The sequence below is a fragment of the Humulus lupulus genome, chromosome 8 (assembly GCF_963169125.1).
Source record: "Humulus lupulus chromosome 8, drHumLupu1.1, whole genome shotgun sequence".
NCBI lineage: Eukaryota > Viridiplantae > Streptophyta > Magnoliopsida > Rosales > Cannabaceae > Humulus > Humulus lupulus.
In genome coordinates, this window is record NC_084800.1 from 178,050,853 (window position 1) to 178,061,891 (window position 11,039).

The following is an 11,039-nucleotide window of genomic DNA, read 5'->3' on the forward strand; positions in this document are numbered from 1 at the left end:
CCTCTGGGGCTACCTCCCGTGCCTGTGGCGAGGATACTCCCTCCTCAGGTCTTTGGTTTTCTTTACGGATGTATCTGCCCAAATGTCCCTTGCATATCGATTTCTATTTTCAAATTAGTGCATTCTGCGGTGGTGTGGCCGATATCTTTATGATACAACAATATTTTTTGGGATCTCCCTTTGATGGGTCCTTTTTCATTAGCGGGGGCCTCTTGAAAGGTACCTGATTTGCATTCATAACGAAGATATGTTCCCTAGCGTGTGTGAGGTTAGTATAAAAGGTGTAGGGGCTTGTTTGCGCTCATCAATGCTTTGGGGCTTCCAAAGCCAATCATCTCTTGGCTTTTCGTAGACTCTCTTCTTCTTTGCACCCCTTTGGGATTCCCAGATTGAGGGTTTTGGTGGGGACCGGTCTTTTCCGGCCTTAAGGCTCTCGTGACCATCCTCAACACGAATATATTTATGTGCCCGCTCGTAGAAATCGTCCAAATCTGTGACCTCTCTTTTAAGCATGTTATCCCATAACTTACTCCCCAGGCGCACTCTGGCCGTGATGGCCATTTTTAACTCCCCTCGGGTCAAGCTCCCTACTTTGGCTACCTCCATATTGAACCTGTGGATATAGCACTTTAGACTCTCATTTTCTCCTTGTTTCACGTTAGCGAGGTTGGTTCCTGGCATCGTGTAATCACGCACAGCGTGATGTTGCTGGAAATTCATCGGAGAATTGTTGCCAAGACCGGATGGACCCTGGCCTAAGTCTTTTGAACCACTTGTACGTAGGTCCCTTCAACATGACAGCGAAGCAATGGCTTCTGGCTCTGCTACTGATTCCCCTCAATTTCATCAGGTCGTTAAATGCATCCAGATGATACTTAGGATATGTATTTCCTTCATAAGGGGTCATATGAGGCTCCTTGAAGTTGGCTGGGAGCCGGACGGCTTAGATCTCTTTAGTGAAAGGCGATTCGTAGTCGAACTCGTCATCGACGGCTTGCCCCCAAGATGCGGTGATTATCTTGCTCCAGAGGCTCCTCATTTCTGTGTCTAGGTCTTGTCTCCTTTTGTTCAAGGAGTCTCTCAACGTGGACGGGTTAAATTTTCCCTTTCCTTTGTCTTCCCGGGGTTCCATAGGAGGTGTAGTCCTTTTATCCGCCCTTTTCTTATTGAGCTCTTCTCGTAAGTCTGAGGGTGTCTTCTTTGAAGTGACCTCGACTTCGTTACGAGGGTCAATGTTGTTCTTCTGCTCTTGCCTCTGGGGCTGTTTCGGCGGTCCGGGATGTTCGCGCTGCTTCGTCTGGGGGGTATTACTGGTGGAGAGTCAAGTTCTCCCATCGTCCACTGGCACTGTGGTTTCAACCCCCTCCTGACCTTTCTCTTTTCGCCTAGGAAGAGATATGTTTGACTTCCCCTGCAGCAGGCCATTCAATACTTCTTGCATGTTCTCCAAGGTGGTTTCTAGCCTTTGATTCTTCCAGTGTAGTTCGCGTATCTCCTCTTCGTAGAATTGAGACCTAGAACTCGAGCTCACAGAATGGACTTGGGGATACTTGTCAGGCCTGCGCGTTGACGGGCCTGGATCTTGCCTGCCAGAGTTTGGCACTTATGGCGGCTTTGGGGGCGGGCACTCGCGGGGGCAGCTGCTAACCTCGAACGATTCTCCTCAGGTGGGATGGCCAAGGACGAGGCCTTCCTTTCATCTTCGGGGATCCCGGGCTCCTTTGATGCATTCACATTTTTGGGTGGCGGAGGATCCTTCATTGAGGCCTTCAACTGGTCTCCATCAAGGTGTACCTCAACCTCCCGTCGTTCTCTCAATCTCTTAGAGCATCTTGGCCTTTTTTTTTCTTGTCGGAATTAATGGAAGAATAGTGGCTTGGCACTTATCCTTCCCACAAACGGCGCCAAACTGTTGAAGGTAAGAACTTGTCAACAAATATGGATGGAAAACTCAGAAACTTCAATCAATATCTAATGAACACAAATGAACTTATAGAAACTTGAAGGAAAATTGTAGGTAGAAAATAGAAAGAAAACTCGTCTATTGCCCTTATATTAATCTGATCTTACAAGAATTTTCAACCCCCTTCAATGATGAAGTGAGGTTCCCTTTATAGTGGGCTCTAATGGCCCCTAATACATTGTGGTCCCAGGGGACCAGATTGTTCACAAGTACGTTGTCAGTGTGGTGGCACAGGTAGTAGTGGTGCAGAAGGTCATAGTGTCGGCTCTGGTATGTAGTCATGGTCTGTGGGAACGCCTCCACTACTTATTTAGTACAAGTGTCAGAGAAGTGGCACCAGACGTAGTGCCACAGGTGGTTGTGGTGTCGACCCTGATACATGGTCAGAGACGTGCAGGTAGTGCCTCCACCATTGGTACTAACTTGTACTATCACTACCTGTCTAGTACGGACGTCGGAGCCATGCCTCTGTGTTTCTCATGGTCGTACAGCCTGTTCCCGTATGCGTGCCTTGTACCTAAAGGTTGCTCTCGTATATCCAAGACACACCCTAGCTCCAATCCCCTTTTTATTTTGTTAAGTATAAGAGGACTTGCATCCTTGGGTGAGATAAGCATGTGGGAGTCGTGTTGGGTTTTATGCTCTTATAAAACCATGACGGACATGTAGCACGATTTCATATTATCAATAAAAGTAGTAGAAATCATTTAGTTTGACAACTGTGTTGATTGCTTGTTTTATTACATGATTATTGAAATAATACAAACATTTATAAAATCCCGAACATATGGATAGTTACAATTATAGTGACTAGGTCACAGTGAATTATTGTTGTAATTATATGTTCAAAGAGTCCTAAGATTAGATCAATGCATTTGATTTTCACTGATTAGGCAATCTACGATATGATCTACTTATACATTCAGGGTGTGATGTCTTGTCCAAGGCTTCGACCAAGTAGATAAGATCGGATGTAGTTAGTTACATCGGACTAGGACCGATATTGATTATTGATTGATAAATAAGTATCGTTGTTATCAAATCTAATCAATGTCACAACGTTGACCATATATTAAGTCGATCTTAATTCTGAGTGATAATATTATGCTAATTATATTATTTAAATCTTTTGACTTGTTCGTTACCAGCTTACCCTACGGTCTAGCCCATACTTACATCTTGGAGATTTATTAGTGTAATTGAGTGGGAGTATTATTCATGGATACGAAATCTATAACTTATGTATGAGAAGTGAAAAGATGATTTCCTTAATTGCTTTGTTCAAAAGGTTAAATGATTGAGATCTCATTTCTGTGATTAAGTTCACGGAAATATCATTTATAAGGAACTTAGTGGGAGTTAAGGATAAAATACTGATGAGGGGTAAAACGGTAATTTGCACCCAGCTCGTTAGTAAGTCATCGATAGAGGATTGACTGATTGTAATGGTTATAACAATGGATAACGTATTTATGGTTTTGAAAATACGTTCTATGAATTTAAGAGTTCAATTCCGAGTCTATAGTGGAGTCACGAGGAATTAATAAGGTAGTAAAATTATTCGTAAATAAATTCACGGTAACTTGTTGGAGCTTGATTTCATGGATCCATGGTCCCCGCATCACCTTTGAGTAAATCATCTAGAATGTCTCAATTAATTGATTTAATTATCAATTAGGATTTTCAAAGTTGACTAGGTCAATTTTGGAAAATTTACAGAGATATGAGATTTAGATAATAAAAGAGAATCTTTTGGTAAATTTATTAATATTGATAAATTGGTATCAATATAAATAAATAATATTAAATCAAGTTTCAAATTATAATTAGTTAATTTGAATAAGGATTTAATTAATTAATTAAAAAAAAGTTTTGAATTTAGGCTCAGTTTGGATTTAAATTCAAAACAAAGAGATTGGGCCCAAGTCCATTTATGGCCGTCCAAGGCTTTTATTTTTGTTCATTATTTTTAATTAATTTAAATTTAAATAAATCCCACTAAGTTTCCTATATAAGGAATATGATATCTAGGGTTTTCAGAAAGCAAGTCAGTCTCAGTTTATTTGGGTAAGTGAAAACCTAGACAGTCTAACATTTCTTGGCCACTCTCTCTTCTTCTTCTCTTCAAGATCTCTATCTCATGTGTTGAGAACCAGCCCACACTAGTTCTAGGTTGATCAAAGGCTTGGTGAGGAAGACTGTGTTGCTGATCTTGTTCAATCTCTTGATAATACTCTGCTACAGAAAGGAATCAATGGTTAGAGAGATTGAAGGATGGAGTTGTTCCAGTTCCGCTGCGTAATGTAAGTTTTTACTTTACTCTGTATTTGTATCAATTTCATAGGAGCATGTTCTAGGAATTTGCATGTTTGTTTGATAATATGTAAATTACATGAAAATAAATAAAGATCCTACAATGAGTTTTTCCTACAAGTCGCGCCCCGCTGGTGACGCCTTCCTTAGAGAATAGAGAAGGGCCTCATTAGTAGGGCATATGCTCATATCATAGAGGCGTGGCCTCACCAGACGGGACGGTGCGTGTTACTGGGCACCTAGGCAAGGCCGCCTCGCAAGACGATGCGGTGCGCGTCGCTGGGCGAGGCCTGCGAGGCGTGGCCTCGCGAGGCAATGCGGTGCGTGTCGCTGGGCAGCTGGGCGAGGCCTTCGAGGCATGGCCTCGCGAGACGATGGGGTGCATGTCGCTAGGCACCTGGGCGAGGCGTGGCCTTGCGAGACGGTGCGATGCGCACTCCCAGCGCGAGGTGCCTGGGCGCACAGCTGGTGGCGCGAGGCGCCTAGGTGCACGGCACCTAAGCACGGGTCCATATGACCTTCAGTGAGGAAAGCAAGGCGAAGTGAGCTTGGGTCTCACATGGGGTGAGACTTGTCAATCTCGCAAAGGCGTTGCGTGAGGCCGGGGTCTTTTAGGAACATGTACAATTTGTGGTGTTTACAATATTTATTTAATTAACCAATATAATTAAACCCATTTATCCACGTGGACCATAATAATAATAATAACTAACACTTTACAATTTTGGGGAGTACACCAAATAAATAGCAATCAAATACCAATATATTTTCATGAAAACTAACACGGGATAACTAGCTCCTCCAAGTCTACATATTAAACAAGCTGGAACCTTTCAATGCAAAATGTATATAATAAAGGTAAAAACAAAATGTGACAGATTAAGCATGTTCCTGGGGTGGTCTTTTGGAGTTATTCTTGCGACGAACCTTCACCATAGCATTTTCCAAATCCTAAACAAAAAAACAAAAGATGAGCACAATAGGACTTCTTACCATTCAAGTAATTAATAATACTGAAATTTGGCAAGTGATAATTATAAATATACAAAAGGATTTATAACCCTTTTGACTGACAAGCTTCTCCCTAGATCCTAGAAATAGAATGATACAAAATTAATTAAGTCATCAATGAGCTGTTCTCCATAGTTTGGCCGATGCAAGTTAGCTCCGCTATACGTAACCCCTAAGAGACAAGATGGTTTACCAAATAGATAGATAGGTACTTTCCTCCTTTAGAGCATTTCCTTGCTCATTATACACTGTACCTTTGGCCAAAATGGTATATGCAAGATGGCTAGCAAATGGCCACAAATGCCTTTTTTTTCTATCACTCCATAAAATTGCTCACTTTTTTATTTTTCCTTACAAATACTTATCTTTTATAATAAAATTCCCAAATTGTCCTTTTTAAATAGTTTAATTGTTTCAAACTCTCACACTTATATATTTTTTTCTTCAAATTTCTCAATTCCATATATTCTCATAGTCTCTAATATCTTATTCAAATATATTATTATTTGTTCACACTTTTAAAAATAAATTATTATTGTTGTTCTTCAATTTTTTTCCAAAAGTTATAATGAAAAACTTGCTAGATCAATTAACACTAATTGTTTTAAATATAATGTTAGGAAAGTTTAGAATTTTTTAAATAAATTATTGTAAAGTAAAGTCAATACTTGTAATTTTATTAAAATAATTAACGAATAAACTCATTAATTACATTTTTGTTAATAAAAATTTGTGTTATCTCTATAAGATATAGACTCGTAAATATTTTACTCTAACTTTACTAAATTTTAAACTCGTTGTTTGCAATTTCATTAAACTAAACAATAAAAAGTAAATTCGTTGTTTACAATTTAGTTGTAAGTAAATAAAAAATTACTCTCCACAAGCATAGAATCTATGAAAATGAAAACACTTGTTTGCAATTTCAAATTTAAACATAAATATATTATTGAATGTCTATTCCAATAAATGTGATTAATTTTCAATAAAAAAAACTCAAACGATAAACAAAAACATAAACAAAAACGTAAACTACTCGATTACAATTTCAAACCAACTTAAATATAAGTTGTAAACTACTTGTTTACTATTTCAAATTTAAATATAATGTAAACAATTTGTTTACACTTTTAAATTTTTAAGTAAATCGTAAATAACTGTTCTTAATTTTTGTTTACATTTTAAAACTTTTTTTAACGTAAAAAAAATGCTTTGTAATATTTTTTTATTTTTTTTGTATTTTTTACCTTAAAATTATAAATTTGAAATCTTAATTCAATAAAAATTAATATATTTTTTTGATGCATTTTTTATATGTTAAGAAGGCTATTTTGGTCCAATATTCTAAGAAAAAAGGTATAGATCTCTTTTTTTTTAAATATAGGATAATTATGTGTATTGAATATGGAAAAATGGTATTAATGTGGTTATCACCAAAAAATTTGACAGGACTATGTTAAGCCCAACCAATGGGCGGTAAAATGTCTGAACTCAAAATCATCAAGAAGGACCAAGCCATAGATAGCTTGTAAAGATTGAGAAGTAATTTGTTACCTCATTTTCCCTTGAAAACTAGTATCACGTAGTCATAATAAAAAATCATAAACTTAAAAACAGTAAACATACCAAGGAAGTAAATTGGAAAATTTAAGCATCCAAACTTCATTATACCATTAGTTTAAACATTTTTACGAAGTCAGAGAAAGCATATTCAGTTAGGACAACAGAGAAATAAATATAAGAGCATTTCAAAATTTCATTAGTTAAACCATCCAAGTTTACCTGGATTGGCTCCTTTTCAGACGTTTCTGTTGTCCAAAGATCCTCCAAATTGTAGTACTCTCTAGCATTCTCATCAAGAGCATGAATTATTACTTTTCCTACACAATGAATAAAACAACCATTGATAACTATTAAGATAAAGTCTGGAACTTTCACCATATCAACAGTTGATAACAACCATAGAAATTCTAAATTTCTAATATCTTACCAGAGAAATCGTGTAACATGATTAGTTCATTGGAAACTTTCCTCAATAATTAAAATAGTTCTAACGTACAGCATGGAAATTTTTGGTATCCCGTGAAGACCCCATTGGAAAAATCACAATATAAATCGAACCCTAACTGCAATGGTGTGTACAAGGCCAAATATAGCTCGTGCAATTGGAGTTGTTAGTTGTATTCTCTCAAATCCAAGAAGAGAGCATTGGGATGCAGTAAAGTAAATTATGAGACGTAGGTATTTCCAATTTTACACTTAGTTCTGGCACCAGTGATTGTTGGATACACAGAGTCAGATATGGCAGGAGATGAGGATTCTTGCAAGGTTTATTGCAGCAACAGAGGCTTCTAAAAAATTGTGATGGATGAAGTAATTCTTGCGAGAGCTTGGTTCAAGTAATAGAAGTATGTCTTGAGATAATCAAAGTTCTATTCACATGGCTAAGAACTTAGCACTTCATTCAAGGTCAAACATATCACATTTGTGAGGTATCATTGGATAAGAGATACTCTCAACAAGTTACTTCAACTTGAGAAAATTCACACTGATAATAATGGCTTTGACATGTTGAGAGAAGCAATATTCTCTTGCAAATCAGCTTTTGAAAGGTTGACTGTAAATGGTAATATCCAGAATTATCATTTGGACAAAATTTTATGGAAGAGTCCTGTTCCAATTAAAGATTTTTGTTTGGTTGTTGTCTTTATATCATATAAGTGTCAATGATGTTTTGCAAAAAAGAAGACCTCATCATGCCTTGTCTCCAGGGTGGTGTGTTGTGCAAGACTAATGGAGAAAGCGCTGATCATTTATTCCTTCATTGCTCTTTTTCACTGGAGCTATGGTTCAAAGTATTGAAGGAATTTGGCATGGAACGGGTTATACCTCCTCAACACATAGATATTTTGTCTATGTTTATAGAAGGTAAGAGGAGGAGGAAGCTGCTATGGAAGGTGGTGACCATGGCTGCATGGTGGGCTTTGTGGCTGGAGAGAAATAAGAGAATATTTGATGATAAAGAGGAATCTTTGGAGATGTTGTGGGAGAAGATCAGGACCTGGGTGGCTGTTCAAAGTGAAAGAGTTCAAAGACATCTTTTTTTCAGATCTTGTTAAGAATTGGCAGGGTATTTTGTAACCTGGTTTTGTACTTTTCTGCTTCATAAATGTGCCTACTCTGAATATAGAGTTTGGCAGTTCTATTTTGTTTTGTTTCTATTTTCCTGTTTTTGTGAGTTTGGGTAGTACGTTTTTCTGTACTCCAATTCTACTCGTATTTTTTTTCTTTATATTAATAATACAAGTAGTGTTGTTTTGTTTCAAAAAAATAAATGTTGACAGAAGCAATATCAAAAGAAAAACTAGAAACTTGTGGCTTGATTGCCAGGATGAAGGATCCCCCCACCTAATCGAGAAAGGGGAGAGATTTGTTGGGTTTCCCTTTTGGTGGAGGAGGCACAAAAGCCCATTTGGTTGGTTTTGCTTAGCCTAAAGAGGAAAACATTTGCAAATGTATAGAGTTTCTTGTTTCCTGGAAGAGCTACTTGCTGATCAAAAAGCAAAAAAGCAATAAGAGAAAGAGAAAGAGCAAAGTTTTATGCAAAATTCCAGTCTGCATAGTTTTCATCTTGTGCTCCGATTGAGCTGAAATTTTGCAGATAGGTTCACAACGCAAGATTTTTAATCTAAAGGATGGAGATCGACTTTGGCTCATTGGTTTGTGAGCTCTAGGTTAGGTCTATAAAAAGCAACTCTATTTTTTCGTGTGATTTCTCCATTAGCTTGAAAAAATTGTTAGTTTCCAAGAAGATGTGTTTCTTGATGTTGTTGTTGATTGTCTGTCTCTAGTTTTATCTAGAGAGAACTTTCGTATGAGCACAAGCTTTAGGTGATTGATTTTGTTTTTTTTTTATCTTCCTACACCAATAAGGTTTTTTCTACATTAATTGGTTGTGTTCTTGTGGTGTATGATTTTGATTTTGAACTCTACTTAATTGTTTATAGTAGATTCACACAAAGGAGAAAAAGATTAATTCCGATGCTTTAGAACTTAGTTGGAGAGTTTGCTTTATATTGTGATATTCTCCCATCAGACTCCATATATGTTAGGAATGTCAAGATTACTAGTTACAGCTACACATGATTTCATTCGAGCAAAATAAAAAGCTTATCACAAAACAGTGGCATTATTAGCACATTAATACCATACCAGAGTCAATCACAATCCACTTTCCTCCTTCTTGCCCTTCAACACTGGGAAGCACTAACCGGCGAGCTCCTTTTTGCTTTTGCTTAACCTGTTTATTTTATTAAAAAAGAAAAAAATGTCAATCTAACCTCAAAGGGTAAACAAAAATGGAGGCTTTGGTTAATGGAAATTAAAAAGCAAGAAACAAAAAAATAAACAAACCTGCCTGGTAAATTAGGGCTTGAGCAATGTTCCTAACATGCCAAGTGGACCTCCCAGTTGCAATGACCATGAAATCAGCCCAATCATGCTGCTTATTTGCTGGTATAACCTTCACATTATCTGCCCTAACATCAGATAAAATCTTCTCCACTTCTTGTAGCTCAAGAAGCCCCATGTGTTTAGATATGGAAGATAAAGAGTGATAGAAACTTGAAAACCCTAGCTTCCATGGTTGAAGGAGTTGAGGAGAGTGAGACCGTAGAGTAGCAGCCCACATTAGGATCACGTCTCTTTAGAGATTGAGATGAATCAGTGGATACCTCAAAACTAGAGAGAAATTCAAAACCCTAAATGAAAATTGAACAGAGGATTTCTTAAAATTTGGATGAAACAGGTAAGCTAGTGAAGGGGTAATAGTCATAAAATGTTTTAGAACAAATTGGTACCAGTTAAAATATTAATAGTCATAAAAAGTTTTAGCACAAATTGTTACCAGTTGTAAGTTATTATACTTTTTTGTTCATGTTTTCTTTAGAATATATCCATATATATATACATATATATATATATATTTTTGGACAATTTTAATATAGGACTTTACTTTAAGCCTTATTGGTGGGGTTGTCAGTATTCCCGTCCCATGAACAGTTTTCGACGCCATTTTTTTTTATGACCTTGTATATTGTAGCTATTTAGAGCATCCTGTAAATTTTTAAAAAATTCCGAATAGTTTACAGTACCGAAAACTAGGTTCAAACATGTTGTTTTTCAGTAAATAGCTACAATATACAGGGTCATAAAAAAAATCATGCCAAAAACTATTCACAGATGGAGATGGAGAATACTGAAAGCCACACCGATACAGCTTAAAGTGAAACGCTATAAAAAAATTCTCATATAAATATATATATAATTTAGTAATAATTTGTTTAATATTAAATATATTTATATATAATCTTTTCCATATTAAAAATTCATAATAAAATTAATTATCAATTTAAATTTATAAAAAAAATTTGTATATTTTCAATATTATATAGAAATGTAGATTAAGCTGACATGTTTATCAATTATGATTTACTTTATATTCTCATAGTGGAACTCATGCCCCATGATAGCATAAGAAACAGCACAACCATCGAATTCAACTATTTTTATTGTTAGTTAGTTAATAGCTTTGAATAATATATCATAACAAATAAACACAACAAATACATGGTTAAATTAATAGCTAAAAAATTATACATTTTATTTTGTTAAGCCTAATAGGGTAAAATTTGTAAGTTTTGTGGTTTAAATTTTAAAGAAACGTAGTTTAAATTTTAAGTTTTTTTGTTTA

The 11,039-nt window shown here is 36.3% G+C and overlaps 1 protein-coding gene across 1 annotated transcript; it reads right to left on the minus strand.

Annotated features, from left to right (window-relative positions):
* Positions 1-4,975: 4,975 nt before the first annotated feature.
* LOC133798707 (protein Iojap-related, mitochondrial) lies at positions 4,976-10,142 on the minus strand. The gene is made up of 4 exons (XM_062237149.1): positions 9,705-10,142; positions 9,500-9,587; positions 7,070-7,167; positions 4,976-5,227 (listed from the first exon to the last, which is right to left on the minus strand). The coding sequence occupies exons 1-4, from the start codon at positions 9,975-9,977 to the stop codon at positions 5,156-5,158; spliced, it is 531 nt and encodes a 176-aa protein (XP_062093133.1). The 5' UTR covers positions 9,978-10,142; the 3' UTR covers positions 4,976-5,155.
* Between the last annotated feature and the right edge of the window lie 897 nt (positions 10,143-11,039).

Bases quoted from the DNA above. Each gene is read 5' to 3' on its own strand.
- LOC133798707 (XM_062237149.1), bottom strand. From the start codon at position 9,977: ATGTGGGCTGCTACTCTACGGTCTCACTCTCCTCAACTCCTTCAACCA. The intron at 9,588-9,704 runs GCAGGTTTGTTT...TAAAATAAACAG, and splicing joins CTCAAGCCCTAATTTACCAG to GTTAAGCAAAAGCAAAAAGG. The intron at 5,228-7,069 runs GTAAACTTGGAT...TTTTTTGTTTAG, and splicing joins CTGAAAAGGAGCCAATCCAG to GATTTGGAAAATGCTATGGT.